The 15,778-nt window shown below is 48.1% G+C and overlaps 1 protein-coding gene across 1 annotated transcript in view; it reads left to right on the forward strand.

Moving 5' to 3' along the window:
- LOC307063813 (BOS complex subunit NOMO1) overlaps positions 1 to 15,778 on the forward strand; it is a gene marked incomplete at its 5' end in the record, with an annotated part of 52,797 nt that overhangs the window by 13,418 nt on the left and 23,601 nt on the right. Inside the window, 9 exons of the mRNA XM_079720125.1 lie at positions 322 to 459; positions 792 to 881; positions 3,594 to 3,699; positions 3,891 to 4,041; positions 8,511 to 8,685; positions 10,011 to 10,152; positions 11,174 to 11,305; positions 12,358 to 12,494; positions 14,240 to 14,327. Coding sequence (XP_079576251.1) covers positions 322 to 459; positions 792 to 881; positions 3,594 to 3,699; positions 3,891 to 4,041; positions 8,511 to 8,685; positions 10,011 to 10,152; positions 11,174 to 11,305; positions 12,358 to 12,494; positions 14,240 to 14,327 — 1,159 coding nt within the window. The remainder of the gene's footprint in view (positions 1 to 321; positions 460 to 791; positions 882 to 3,593; positions 3,700 to 3,890; positions 4,042 to 8,510; positions 8,686 to 10,010; positions 10,153 to 11,173; positions 11,306 to 12,357; positions 12,495 to 14,239; positions 14,328 to 15,778) is intronic.

Consider the following 15,778-nt stretch of genomic DNA (forward strand, 5'->3'; position numbering starts at 1 on the left):
CTTTCTCTAGTTGTGGCAAGCGGGGGCCACTCTTCATTGCAGTGCGTGGGCCTCTCACTATCGCGGCCTCTCTTGTTGCGGAGCACAGGCTCCAGACGCGCAGGCTCAGTAATTGTGGTTCACGGGCCCAGTTGCTCCGCGGCATGTGGGATCTTCCCAGACCAGGGCTCGAACCCGTGTCCCCTGCATTGGCAGGCAGATTCTCAACCACTGCGCCACCAGGGAAGCCCCTACAAGTATTTTTAAAGCATGGCTATTTGATAATAATCAGAACATGTAAGTGGAAAAGGAAGTCATTTTGGGTTTTTTCTCCTGGCCTAGGATGTCCTGGGCTGCAACATCTCCCCAGTGCCCGGGTTCCAACCCCAAGACGAGAGTCTGGTGTATTTGTGCCACGCGGTCTCCAAAGAAGACGGCTCCTTCTCCTTCTATTCGTTGCCGAGTGGGGGCTATACTGTGGTGAGTGAAGCCGACTTCCGTTCTGTTTATGTTTGGGACACTTACATCATAGGAAGAGTCAGTGCCATTTGGATATCAAAGGACTGAATGGTTGGCCTGCAGTTCCGTGACCATTTTATTTAGCAGTTACTGAAGATGTAACTCTGTCCCCTCAGTAACAGCTGGGAATAGTGCAAGCCTTTCTCTTGCACAAATCTGAAACAGTTAGGATTAATAGTGTCTCTTTGCCTGCTTTGGACCCCTGGTTATTTGTGGGCTGCTGGATTGAGTGTTAATATTGATGGTTGAATCATGTTATTGGCTCTTGGTAATTAACCGACTTTTTCTTCCAGATTCCATTCTATAGAGGGGAGAGGATTACCTTTGACGTTGCTCCTTCTAGACTTGACTTTATGGTGGAACATGACAGCCTGAAAATTGAGGTAAGGCCTCTCTGTTGGGGTTCCCATCCCTGGGCACAGGTGTTGCAAACGTGTTAAAAAAAAATCAGTTTATCTAGAAGTACTGTTGGAAAAAACAGAATGAGGTACTCTCTTCCACTTCATTCTGGGATCGACTAGATCCTTCACCTCTCTCACATAATGTCTTTATCTTAGAGAATCAGAGCCCTATTTACATCTACTTCATTCAATGAAATATATTTACCAAGTGTCAATGACATATATTTTAGGTATTATTCTAGCGATGGGCGTATAGCAGTGACCCAAAGAGGCAAAAGTTCCTGTTTTTGTGGAAGTCGTGTTCTAATGGCAGAAAGAGATAATATACTTACAAATAAGTAAATAAGAAAGTATATGAGAAAGTCTTTGTTCTTTAGAAACATAAAGCAAGAAAAGAGATTATATGGTTTCAAGGTTAAGATAGGGTTGAGGTCTCATAGGTTGTTCTTGGGAAGGCCTTAGGGTGAAGGTGACTTTTGAGTGACAACCTGAAGGAGAAGAGGCAACGAACTGTACTTACATCTGCGGGAAGAGTGTTTAAGACAGGGAATGGCAGGTGCAAAGGTCCCGAGGCAAGAGTGTGACCAGAAGGTTTAGGGAGCCCCAGAAAGGCCAGGGTGGCTGGAATGGAGCGAGTGAAGAAGGGAGGAAGAGGGGAGAGTGTCAGAGAAATGGTGGGGTAGGTTGTGCAGGTCCTGGTGGGCCATTCTGGGTGACAGTTGGCACCGCTGAAAGGTTCCGAGCAGAAGAAGAGGTGTGTCCCCTCCAGCTGCCATGTTGAGAAGAGTCTGCAGGGGGCAAGGTGGAAGTGAGGGACGGGTTGAGTAGGTGAGAGCTGACAGAGCCCGCAGTGGAATGACAGCTGGGGTGATGGATGGGGTGATACAGGCCCTAAAATAGATGGTAAATGTGTTTTTCATCACAGTTCTGTCTTTAATTACAGACGTAGAAAATGGTTACTGTAGAAAATTTGCTAGATAGAGTAAATCCCCGAAGAAAACAGCAGTCTTTCATAAGTGGACCACCCAGTGTTACAGTTATTGAAAAAATTAAATTTAATCGTTTTCTTTTAATGTTACATTAGAAAGTACTGCGTTAAAGTAGCTTAAACTGGTGGGAGCTAGCTTTTAGGTCACATTCTCAGTGGGGTTCTGACTCTGCCTTTTAAGATTCAGTAAAGCATTTGACTCTAGCGCTGTGCCCTGGAGGGGGGATGGAAGAGTGAAGGTCAAGTCCTTAGTGCTTCAAGGGGCTTGCACAGAAGGATGGGGGCAGGTGAGTGGGGAAAGACATTTCCCAGATCACAACCAAATGCAAGGTTTTAAACAGACATGAATGGAATTTCAGGGAGTGGCTTGTAAGCTGTATGAGATCGGGACCATTGAGTCTTATTCTTTACTGTATTCCTAACACGTGATTTAGTGCCAGGGACATGGTAGGTGCCTAATAAAAGTGATTGTTGAGTGAATATATAATTTAATAAGTGGGTTAACCACGTCTTTTTAGAAGGATCAAGAAGAGCTACCTGGGCTTCCCTGGTGGCGCAGTGGTTGAGAGTCCGCCTATCGATGCAGGGGACACGGGTTCGTGCCCCGCTCTGGGAAGATCCCACATGCCGCGGAGCAGCTGGGCCCGTGAGCCATGGCCGCTGAGCCTGCGCGTCTGGAGCCTGTGCTCTGCAGCGGGAGAGGCCACAGCGGTGAGAGGCCTGTGTACCGCAAAAAAAAAAAAAAAGGGGCCTCCCTGGTGGCGCAGTGGTTGAGAGTCCGCCTGCCGATGCAGGGGATACGGGTTCGTGCCCCGGTCTGGGAGGATCCCATATGCCGCGGAGCGGCTGGGCCCGTGAGCCATGGCTGCTGAGCCTGCGCATCCGGAGCCTGTGCTCCGCAACGGGAGAGGCCACAACAGTGAGAGGCCCGCGTACCACAAAAAAAAAAAAAAAAAAAAAAAAAAAAAAAAAGAAGAAGAGCTACCTGACTAAAGAGGAAGCCATTTTATTTTATTAGAGCTCAAATGCTGTTGCATATATGCGTGCATGCATGCATCCATCCATTCATTCAGGAGTCATTTATTGAGTGCCTACTGTGTAGCAGGTGACTAAGACAGAAAAGGTCCCTATCTTCATGAAGCTCACATTCTAGTGGGAGGTAGACAAACTAGAAGAAACCAAACAAGGACATACCAGATATTGGGAAGGTTTTTGCTGAAGCCTAGAAAGTAGGTTAGTGTGATGGACAGTAACTGGCTGGGGCGTGAGGCAGGGGCTCCCGAGAGAGGGTAGTTAGAGCATCTCAGAGGTGGTGACAGTTTGAGCTAAACCTGAAGGACGAGAAGGGGTGGCCTCTCGCCCGTCCTCTGCAGGTGTGGGAGGAGATCCAGGCTGAGGGAGCAGCCGGTGTGAAAGCCCCTCGTGGGGAAAGCATGCAGGAACCGAAGATCAGGGTGGCTGGAGCCCAGCTGAGTGCAGAGAGCCAAGCCCTGGCCCTCACAAGCGAGGAGGGCCCAGACACATAAACCAAGCGGAAGACAAGACCTGGGAAGGGGCTGCGGGTGGGTGAGCTGGGAGGGAGCTGGCTGGCACGGGGCACCAGAAGGCAGTGTAGGCAGGGGTGCTGAGTGGCGGCATGAGGGGCATGAGGGGGGCTTCTGCGGCTCAAGCACATGACAGCCTCCTCCCTGTTCTTCATCTTCTAGCCTGTGTTCCACGTCATGGGATTCTCTGTCACTGGGAGGGTCTTGAACGGACCTGAAGGAGAGGGTGTCCCGGACGCGGTGGTCACCCTGAACAACCAGATCAAAGGTGGGCAGACACGTTGGGCCCTGGCCTGTTTGCCTGAGCTGGGTTTTGCTCACAGAGAGGAATGGAAAGGAAAGAAAATCTTAACGACTCTATGAAAACAAGCCAGCTTTTGGTCTCGAGTATCCCTGTGTAGATGAGGACTACACAGTTGTTTTTGTCTCATCCTTTGTTGGCCTGTTTTTGTTTTACAGTCAAAACAAAAGCTGATGGCTCATTCCGTCTGGAGAACATAACAACTGGGACATACACCATCCACGCCCAGAAGGAGCACCTCTACTTTGAAACCGTCTCAATCAAAATCGCACCCAACACGCCTCAGCTGGCTGACATCATCGCCACAGGGTAAGGTGGGTGTGCGGGGCCTGGAAGGGCCGGTGCTTATGTTGGCGGCCAGTGGAGGACAAGACCACCTTTGATCTGACCGTGCATTTCTGCCAAGGGTCCACATTCCAGTCTCAGACACCTATGGAGAAACTCAGGCTGGCTTCTTTAGAAAGATCAGAGCTAAGTGTTATAAACTGAATGTGCTTAACTGTTAGCTGCTTCAAGAAAATCATCTTGCTTCAAAGTTAAAGTGGGTTCAAGTTAGAAGAAGATCTGTTGTGCCTGACTTCACATCTGTGAGGCCTGCCTTGGCTTCACTGGAAGATAATGTACTTGGTTGAGAACGTTTGCTGTAAGATGCTTCAGGTCGTTGTCACAGTTCTTCCCACTTTGTTGTACTTATTGTGAGTTGTGAGGGGATATCCCGTGGTTGAATTCCTATAGTTTTATCAACTAGTGGCAGTGTCTAGTGCGGAGAACCCCGGCCTTGGAGTCAGAGTTTGGGTCTTTCTCTTATCCGTGTGTCACCTATAGAATGGGGAGGCTGCCATCCCTCCTTGGCAATAGGTGCTCACTAAACAGTAACTTAACTGGGTGGGGAGTGGTGAGCAGGGTCTGCGTGGAGAGAGGCCTCTCAGAGCAGCGCGGTGCGGATGGGGGCATAGCACTTGGTGTTGCTGGAGTGTAAAGTGCTGGGTGGATGAAGGGGGCAGGTGTCAGAGGGCCTCCTCACTCCCCGTTGGAAGACGGGGATTTTCTCCACCAGGGAGAAAAGTCAAGGGGCCGGTGAACGGTGTGAGCACGGAGGTAACGTGGTGAGGTTTCTGTCTTCAGTGAGACACTGTGGTGCCACGGCTGGGGGGAGGGCCTCGAAGGGGACAGGAGAGGGTGCGGGAGGCCTGAAAGCAGAGTTGACGAGGGCCTGTCTTATGGGGAAGTCAGGGACAGATCGGGAAGATGTCTCAGAGTTCCCAGCCCGAGAGGCAGGATGCCTGTGGACGGGGAGAGGAGCCGGTCGGGGATGAAGCTTCAGTTTTGGCCGCGGCGGTCCATAGGCCCACTAGGTGGCGCTCTCCACCACGTGCTTGGATAGATTGTAAATTGGGAAGACTCGGCCGCAGGTGGCAGCCAGAACCTCGGATGTGTAAGAGCAGGTAGAAGTGGATCAGTGGACCGGAAATAGAATGTCAGCCTTCGAGGGGCAGCCTCAGGAGAACCTGGGGCGGGGGGTTAGGTGTGACCTCCCGACGGTCCCGGAGGTCCAGGAGCTGAGCCCTGAAGGCATGCTTTATTGGCTTGGTCGCTGAGGAGGTGACCGTTGTCTGTAGGCAGGCGGGGGGTCCGGGTCCGGGGTTCAGTGTTGAAAGGCAGGTGAGGAAGCAGAGCACCCGTGGAGCCTGCTGCCGTGTGTGTCGTGGTGGAGCCTCAGGAAGTGACTCCTGGGCTGCAGTTCTCCCTGCTTCCCTCATAAACAGTTCTGAGCAGCGACTCCAGGTGAGCCACCGTGATAGGTGCTGGGTGTGTACAGGGAACCAGGCTAACGTCACAAAGGCAGGGGTCCAGGAGACAGACTGAAGACGAGGAGTCAGTGACGGTAAGTTGGGGTGGGTGTGCAGGGAGAGCTCGGGGACTCCGAGGGGACTTCGTTTAGGTGGGGCGCTGTGGAAGCCGAGACCTTCGGGAGGGCTGAAAGGTAGCCGAGTGGAGGGCTTGGCAGGCAGAGGGGACAGCGTGTGCCAGGGCCTGGAGGGGACAGGGGAGCTCTGGGGTCGGGGTGGGGACAGCCAGCGTGGCTGGGGGCGATGGTGAGGCTAGAGGGCCACGTGGCCTTTTAGCCATCTTGTGGGGATGGGCTTCTCCCCAAGTGCAGTGGGAAACCATTGATGAGTTTTCATCAGTGGAGCCGCGTGGATCAGGGCATTTTGGCAAGTTTTTCTTTTTTTTTTTTTTTTTTTGTCTTTTTTTTCCTCCCGACTGCTGTGTGGAGAGTGGATTGGAGAAAAGCCAGAGTATAAGTGGAGGGCGTAGATGGGAGGTGTGACAGTTGTCTGGAGGAGATGGTGACCGGTGGAACCTGGGACCCTGCTGGCGGGGGTGGGAGGAGGCGTAGGTGGATTTGATGAGTGATATGGAGGCTTTGTGTATCAGAGCCCAGGTTTCCTATTTGAGTATCCGGGTAGATGGAGGAGGTGCCATTAATGGAGATGAGGAAACATAATTTAATTTTATATTTATTTTCTTCTTTAAAGTGGAATATTTGGGTCAAAGAAAGAGAAACAACATTTGTTGAGCATCATTGGAAAAATTCATCATTTTCCTTTTGGCCCATTTGCCTTTTAATTCATTGATATTTCGTACTCTTTCTGTTTTTCCCTTTTAAAAAATTATTTGCTAATTTATTTGAAAATCAAACTCTGACTTCTGTCTAAATGGTAATGAGAATATAGTTGTCTCACGATGCACCAAAATTACTGATTTCTCTTCATTAGTGTATTAAATCCTGATGAAATAATTTATTGACACATCAATTTTTAAGAGCTTCAGTATAACAAAACACTGTCTTACTGGCTTTTTAGTTCTTTTTCTAAACTAAACCAATATATATTTGAGGTTTAGGGTAATTGGACACTTATCTTTAATTGAGAATACGAGCTAAAACTGATCGTATGGTTAAAATATTTAAAACGTAGGCAAAGAGGTTCAACTTGGAATGAATAAGGGGACTTTCCCCCCAACATGGGCACAAATGAAGGGAATATGGAAGGTCCTTGAGAATAATTCCATCAGTAGTCCCTTCCTATCCATTTTCTCTGGTAGTACACAGTAGGGAACCAAAAGGCAAACCTTTGAATCTAGATCAGGGGCTGGCACAGTTTGTCTGTCAAGGACCAGAGAATAAATATTTCAGACTTCACGGGCTGATAAGGTCTCTGTGACGAAACCCACTACAGACAGTTCATAAATGAACAGGCTTGGCTGTGTTCCAGGAAAACTTTATGTGTGGACACTGACGTCATAGTAGCATGTCATTTATTATGTCATGAAATAATCTTTTGATTTTTTTTTCCCCCTTTAAAAGTGTGAAAACAATCTTAGCTCACAGTCCCTCCCGAAGCAGGTGGCTGGTGTGACTTGGCGCGTGGGCTGTGGCGTCTTGCCCCTCACTGTCCAGCCTGAGCCCCCATGGCCGGGCTGGTCACATCCCTTTAGGGAGACGGCTGTGCTTTCCTTCACTCCTGGACTTCACACACACAGCGTTCCACCGCCTTCTTGTTCCTTCTGCTGTTTTTTCTTTGCAGCAGAGTGGGTGTGCCAGCATTTAGTGCGCCCCATAATTATCCAACACTGAATCCGGCATTTTTTATTCTCCTTCTGTCAAAAGGCACAACTGATTTTTTATCTAAAGTGATTCTCTTTAAGATTAGAAAATATAACCTTTAGGCAGTTGAAGAAGCGATTGTGGCCTCCAGCTGTGGGACATTATTACAGTTAAACACACCAACTGACTAAAAATGAAGACGGTCACTCCACGGACGCCAGGCTTCGTTGGTGTTTATTAGCGAGCGGATGTGCCTTTCATGTGCTTCTGGAGGTGTGCCTTGTAGCACTTTACGTGCCGCTCATTGCAGTCTCCAGTCTGAGCCATTACGTTAATAGGGCTTTTCACTTATAAGTTGCTTCTGTGGCTCCTAGCTCCTAAGGAGTTCAGTTAGCTCTGCATTTTTGTTTAACTTAATTACCTTTCCTATTCAGATCTCTCAGATTGCTTTTATCTGTGCATTATATATAATCACAGGCGAGGAAGGCGTCTTTGATAACCCTGCCTTGTTTTATCCCCTGGGTAATACCACACTTTCATAGGCAGCATACAGCTCTTGCTTTTAAGGACTAGTCCACATTCTCAGTTTGAGGCTGCTCCACCGTCAACGACCCAATTATCTGAAGCTTTTTTTTTTTTTTTTTCTTTGCGGTATGTGAGCCTCTCACTGTTGTGGCCTCTCCCGTTGTGGAGCACAGGCTCTGGACGCGCAGGCCCAGCGGCCATGGCTCATGGGCCCAGCCGCTCCGCGGCATGTGGGATCTTCCCGGACTGGGGCACGAACCCGTGTCCCCTGCGTCGGCAGGCAGACTCTCAACCACTGTGCCACCAGGGAAGCCCTATCTGAAGCATTTTTATCATCCACAGATTGTTTGAAAATTGCTTCTGCAGTGGAGGATGGCCAGATGTCACCCAGAACATACGAACAGCCCTGCCCCGGGCCCCGGGCCCTCGCTCTGCCTTTTCCTTATGCAGAAAGAGGTCCAATCGTCTTTCTAAAGGGTGCTTTTAAAACTGGAGTCATTTTGGCTACATTCCTGTCTCTTCATTAAGATAATACTAGTCTTAGGGACGAGGGCTGAAAGAGGGATGCATAGTTTGGGTTGCTAAGCACCTTTCCTGTGATAATTGAGTTCTCATGTTGGAATGAATGGTCCCCTTGTTGCAGGTTCAGTGTCTGTGGCCAGATATCAATCATTCGCTTCCCCGACACTGTCAAGCAGATGAGTAAATACAAAGTTGTCCTGTCCTCTCAAGACAAGGACAAGTCTTTGGTCACCGTGGAGATGGATGCTCAGGGATCATTCTGTTTTAAAGCAAAACCAGGGACCTACAAAGTCCAGGTATGACGAGTTTTGTTCTATTTAAGATATTTGAAGAAACACCAATGATTTAAAAAGGGTTATCTTAAAATGGGATTAGAGAAGGAGCATTTCCATTCCCAACTTCTTATTTTGAAATCTTTACATTCCTGCATGTCACAGTTAGTAGAGCAGACAGGTAGCTGGTTTGAAGGTGATGCAACAGGCCTTTCTCTTTTCCAGTCCTGATGTTTATTAGGTGTTAGTATCAGGCTGCCAGTCACGCCTCCACCTTCTCAGGCTTCTGGCTGCTGTTGAATATCCATGGGTCCCCAGAGGCGATCGCAGTGAACTCTTTATTAATGGCAGCTCAGTAACATCCACAGAGCATGGCTTCTGGACCCTGAGGCCAAACACAGCTTCCCTTTTCCTGCCTTGCTGTAAATTGAAGACGCTGGGCAGGCACCACCTGATTGCTCCATCCAGGCAGGTGGAGAAGCAGGGGAGACCCTGGCTTGTAGTCTCACCATCAGGGTGAAAGCCTGAGCACTGGTGGGGGCAGTGGGCAAGAGATGAGACAGAAGTGGAGGTCAGGTCACCAGCCCCCTGGGGTCTCAGGCTCTCACCCATCAAGTCAGCTGCTCCCTGGGGAAGAGCAGGGGAGGGGACTGGGAAGGGTCCTTCTAAGACTTTGCTCTCCTGTAGGGCCAGTGGGATCCCCCCTGGCTAAGGAGATGAGGTGGGCGCACAGCCTTGACCCTGCTTCCACGAACAGCATACTGTGTGGGTGGGCAGCTCCTTTACCAGCCAGCCAGTGTCTTGCGACGTTGGCCACACGGACAAGCCTTTAGAGGCCCTTGTCCAGGGAAGGGCCATTCCAGAATGTGGTCTCTACCAGGGATGAAGAAGGTGAGCACCACCTCCCCTCCCAGTCCCTCCTGTGAGCTTGAGAAAGGCACATAGAAATGAGGGAAGAAGAAATGGCCCCGTTCCACTGATGGTCATCCACGTGGCATCCACAAGTTCACAGCTCGTGTCACGAGTGACCTCAAGCCAGGATCAGGTTCTGGGATTTAGTATGGTTTCCACCTGGGTGCACATGATCAATGACAGCTTTGCATGCCCTGATACGCTTCTGTGTACACCCTGGTGCTGCTGAAGGCTAGTGTTTTATGTCTGCTTAGAAATATGTTTTCTTCACACCGGCTGTATGCAGATTTGTTGTGATTATAAAACTAGGCCTAGGAATGAACCTTGGTCCTACAGAATCCGTTTAGCCTTGGGCCCAGGTGGATGTTCTGGTGCCATGTCGGCCAGGGAGCAGCGGCCCTGATGCAGCCGCTGACCTTGTTCTGTGTGTCCTGCAGGTGATGGTTCCTGAGGCGGAGACCAGAGCGGGGCTGATGTTGAAGCCTCAGATGCTGCTTCTGGCTGTGACTGACAGGCCTGTGATGGACGTGGCCTTCGTGCAGTTTTTGGCATCGGTTTCAGGGAAAGTCTCTTGTTTGGGTAAGGTGTCAACTGAAAGCAAGAACAGATAGGTTCAAAGAAGTAAGTGGGGAGAGGAGGGATTTTGGTAAGCTTTTCCTCACTGGGCAGCATTGAAGGTAAAAGCAGAAGCTGCTCCAGGGGAGTGGTGTCTGTCTGAGAGTCTGTGTAGTGTGCAGTTCTTTCTGAATAATTGCCACAATCACCATAACATTTCTCTTTGAGTAATGCTGCCTTGGCTTCCAGAAGAACATGTGGGTTTCTTTTTATTGCCCTCTGACTCTGAAAGGAAGATGGTAGTTGGGCCCAGGTTTCCATCCCAGCTCTGTCACTTACCACTGTGAGACTGTAAGCATGTACTTGCCCAGCCTCAGTTTTTCTTCTGTAAAATGGGAATACTGCTGCTCTCAGGGTTTTAGTGGGGCTTAAATGTGGTCATGTCAAGAGGCAGTGTAGTACAGTGGTTAAGATCATAGACTCTGGAACCAGACCACATGGGCTTGAACCTTCGCTGTGTGACCTGGGGTAAGTTACTTAACCTCTCTGTGCTTTGAGTCCCTCATCTGTAATGTGGAGATGTTAATAGTACCTACCTCACAGGGTAGTTGTGAGGATCAAATGAGTTACTGTATGTATAGCCGTTGGAAGTACCTGGACACAGCAAGAGCCATATAAATCTTTGCCATTATTAGTAATATTATTATGATGATGATAAAGGGCCCAGTTCTATACCTGGTATGAAGTGGATTTTCAATAAAGTTTCATCACCTTTGTCTATTTTTCTCTGGCTCCTGTTGATGCTCCATAGATATTACTTCCCCCAATGCAATAATTGCTGGGTGGCTTCATTGTTTGGTACCGATGGTAAGCATAGTGGGAGACTTCCTAGAATCAAGTGGATGCATGTTAGCTTTGAAGGAACCTCCTGGCACTGTCCTTCAGGAGCTAATCGGTGGGAAGCAGCACACAGAGATGGAGGGTTCGAACGGGTGCTATGGTTCACAAGGCAGTCAAGTGAGGTCCCCGCATCTTTTCTCTGCAGACACCTGCGGTGACCTGCTGGTGACCCTGCAGTCCCTGAGCCGCCAGGGCGAGAAGCGGAGCCTCCAGCTCTCTGGCAAGGTCAACTCTATGACTTTCACGTTTGACAACGTGCTGCCCGGAAAATACAAAAGTAAGAACCGAAGGCAGCACTTCCCGTCTTTCTAAACTTTCTAGAAACCTGCTCTCAAGTTGCATCCCAGCTGTACAGTTGTACTTGTTTAACTCTTCTTTACCCCTTGACCTTGAATGTGCATTATTTAGCCTTGGGCAGTAATGCAGAAGTTGAGGCTTTATGAACTGACTGCCGCCTCATCAGGATGACCCACACACTTCTTCTCATGCCATTTTATTTCTAAATGCCGGAAAAGAGTCTGAAATAATTACACGGACGTGTTCTACCACTTAGCAGCTGTGTGAGCGAGGCAGCTTACTTGATCTCCCTGAGACTCAGTTTCCCCTTCTGAAATAGGAGTCATAGAACCTTTCTGCAGAATGTAAGACTCATGAAATCCAGTATGTGAAGCCCCTTGCACAGGGCCTTGGAAGCAGAAGGTGCTGGCAAATGTTGTTTCTCTTTTCTCCGCCTTTCTTGAGAAGTTCCCATTGCTTGTATTTTTGCTGTCAAAGTTTAGCTGGGAGCTGCTGGCAGTGAATAGCTTATAAAGTAGGCTGATTTTTCTGAGGAATTATATTTTCTGTTATGTCAGGTGTTGGCAAACTATGAGCTGAGGGCGACTGCCTGTTTTTATGAATAAGTTTTATTGGAACACAGCCACAGTTTGTTTATTGTCTGTGGCTGCTTGTGTGCTGCAGAGGCAGAGTTGAATAGTTGAGACCATGGGCCCGCAAAGGTGAAAATATTTACTCTCTCATGCCTTACAGAAGAAGTTTGCCAATCCCTGAATGTCTTACTTGTAGTCTGCTCTTAGGCCCAGATGAATTTCTTTCTTGGTGATTTTAATGGCCATTGGTTTCAGTTTTTCTTTAGCAGTTACTTATTCCCACTGTGATTAACTCTATGTGTATACTGGCACACACACACACACACACACACATACATATTTGTTGGTATGTATGTGTATAGAGGCTCACACAAAGAATTCATCAGCACTGTTTTTCTGGGGGCACTCAGGGAGGCGGTGTGCTCTGTTCCCACGTGGGTGTGTGTTGTGTCCTTTGCAGTCAGCATCCTGCATGAAGATTGGTGCTGGAAGAACAAGAGTCTAGAGGTGGAGGTTCTGGAGGACGACGTGTCAGCGATTGAGTTCAGGCAGACGGGCTATATGCTGAGATGCTCCCTTTCTCATGCCATCACTCTGGTAAGCGGGGCTTCTGTGGATTCTCTTATGTGGAAGGACACTCGCCTTTTGGAGAGCAAGAAGGACTAGCATGCTAAGAGTCTTATCAGCATAGATAGTCAAGGCGGATTCCCTTTTCTGCCCCTCGACTCTCCCACCTATTACGGAAAGCACCACGAGGAAGCATTTTAATTCCCTTAGTGGAAAGATGCCTTTGTTTGGGAGATTTCCTTGTCCTGGCTTCACATTAAATTCTAACTTTGACTAGTGATTTGGGGAAGCTGTTGACGGAGTGCAAAGCACGTGGGCTCTGTAGCATCGGGCAAGTTCATTTAGTGTTTGTGAGCCTCAGTTTTCTCCTCTAAAATTGAGATCATAATACTCACTCCCCAGGGGCATGATAAGGTTTAAGTAAACCTCTTATGTATTTGAAGTTTTCCTGGCCATACACTGCTATTGTTTATGAACAGGTGCAGCTGAGGACAGAGTTGGTTATTCTCTTGTAGTCTCTGCAGCTGGATTGGCAGTGTACGCAGCGGGTTTCAGGAAAGGGAGCACCTGTGTACACCTATGTAGACCCATTCGTGAACTTTATATAATTTTTTTTTTTTTTTTTTGCGGTACGCGGGCCTCTCACTGTTGTGGCCTCTCCCGTTGCGGAGCACAGGCTCCGGATGCGCAGGCTCAGCAGCCATGGCTCACGGGCCCAGCAGCTCCACGGCACACGGGATCCTCCCGGACCGGGGCACGAACCTGCGTCCCCTGCATCGGCAGGTGGACTCTCAACCACTGCGCCACCAGGGAAACCCTATATAATTTTTTGACTTCCAGCAATGGCAGATGTCACTGTCAGGTCCTAGTGGAGAAACGGAGGGAAATGGCAATTAAGTGGCCGCTTATATTAGACACCAGAGGCAGTGAGACTGGTGTCTCCAACACCAGTTGAATGCTCTAACCGCTTAACTACAAGTGCTCAACAAACAGCTTTGTTACGAGATGGGTTGATTAATATCCAGTTGAGAATAAGTAATAGACATTTAGGAAACCGTTCCTTCCCTTAAACCCTCCGGTGGATTTGCATCTCCCGTAGACGGAGATCCATCTTCCTTAACAGTGGCCAGCCCTTCGCTAACTCGTACCTTACCCCGTACCCCTCTCCCCTTCGCTCACTGGGCCGCGGCATACCGGCTGCCTCGGCCAGTTCCACACCAAGCTCGGTCCCTTCTCTGGGCCTTTGCACATACTCTTCTCTGCCTGGAATGACGTGTCTTCTGCACAACTGAGCGTATTTGCTTTTTCTCATCACTCAGGCTGCAGCCCCAATGTTACCTGCTCAGGAGGGGTCTGTTCTGAGGCCAAGCTGAACAGGCCTCTGCGGTGGTCCCTCTCTGTTCTGCTCCCTGTTTATTTCTCTGTAAGCTCTGTTACTTCCTAGCTGAAATCTACTGACTTCTTTGTTGACTACCTGGGTTTTCTCTTTCCCATATTAGAATGTAAGCCTCCCTGAAAACAAGAGCCACGGCAGCAACCAAGGCCCAGCCTTGAGTCTGCCGCATAGCAGGTACTCAATAAATATTAGTTGATTGAATGAAAAAGATCACGTTTTTGTTGGAAGTTTTGGAAGCTTTTTGATTTTCCTGTGGCACCCAGCTGCTCACATGATTAATGGGCAAAACAGATGACTGGTTCAGAAACAGAAATATTATTAATCATCGCTGTGTCTCCATCTCCCCTAGTAAGTCATTGTATTGGCTTTGGTCCCTTAGGAATTTTATCAGGATGGAAATGGACCTGAGAACGTGGGGATTTATAACCTCTCCAAAGGCGTCAACCGATTCTGCCTGTCCAAGCCCGGTGAGTCTGGAAGGATTGATGTGCTACGAGTGAGAGAAATGGAAAGGGACCAGAGGGTGATTTTAAAGGTGTTTTTCCCTATCTTGGTTCAGTTTGCATCAAGCTGTTAACTTTGGCTGTGGTTAGCTCCTCTGGAGGGAGCAGCGTTTTTACCCAAAGAAACAGAGGTGGGGACTGGCACGTGTTCCCGGGCTCTCGGGTTGGAGTTGGGGCCAGACCACTGGGCCCTTTTCACTTCTAAAAGCATTGCACCATCAGCCCATGACCTCTCCTGATGAGTGATCTTTTTAGGATAAAGATTGGATCATCTCCTGCCTTGCTTAAAGTCCTTCAGTGGCTTCTCTGTCTGTTAATGACTTTATTGAGATGCAATTTGCAGACCATAAAATTCACCCATTTAAAATGTGTTCAGTACAGTGATGTTGAGTAACTATACCGAGCTTTACAACCATCATTATAATCCAGTTCAGAACATTTGCATCACCCCAGTAATATCCTTCCTGCATGTTTACATTTGATCTCTATTCCCAGCTCTAGGCAGCCACTAATTTGTTTTCTGTCTCTATGGATTTGCCTTTTTTGGACATTTCATATAATGAAATCATACAATACTGTTACTTTTTAGGCTCCTTTCACTTAGCATAACGTTTTTGAAGTTCACCCAGGTTGTAGCAGGTATTAATAATTTGTTCCTTTTTATTGGTGAATAGTATTCCATTGCATGGATATATTACAGTTTGTGTATCCATTCACTAGTTGGTGGGTGTTTGAACTGTTTCCAGCTTGGGGCTATTATGAATAATGTTGCTATGAACATTTGTGTACAAGTCTTTGTTTGGACATTTGTTGGGTAGATACCTAGGAATGGAATCATAATAAATTTATGTTTAATTTTTAAAGAAACTGCCAAATTGTTTTCTGAAAAGGCTGTATTTGCCATTTGATATTCCTACCAGCCATGCCTGAGGGTTCATGTTTTTCCACATCTTTCCCAATATTTGTTACTATCTTTTTGATTTTTAGCCATCCTGGTGGGTGTAAAGTAGTATCTCATTGTGGTTTTATTTTGCATTTTCCTAATGAATAATTCAGTGACTTCTCTTGGTTCTCAAGATAAGATACAGTCATCCCCACTCACCCGTGGTTTCACTTTCCACAGTTTCAGATACCTGTGGTCAGCTGTGGTCCAAAAATATTAAATGGGAAATTCCAGAAATAAACAGTTCATAAGTTTTAAATTGCATGCCATTCTGAGTAGCGTGATGAAATCTCTCACCATCCTGCTCCCGTCCAGCCCGGAGATGTGAATCGTCCCTTTGTCTGGCACGTCCTTGCTGTATACATTACCCACCTGTTAGTGAACGTGAAAACATAATATGTAGAGGGTTGGGTACTATCTGCGGTTTCCGGCATCCACGGGGGGGTCTTAGAACGTATGCCCCACAGATAGG

Source organism: Hyperoodon ampullatus (genome assembly GCF_949752795.1).
Source record: "Hyperoodon ampullatus genome assembly, chromosome: 14".
Taxonomy (NCBI): Eukaryota; Metazoa; Chordata; class Mammalia; order Artiodactyla; family Ziphiidae; genus Hyperoodon; species Hyperoodon ampullatus.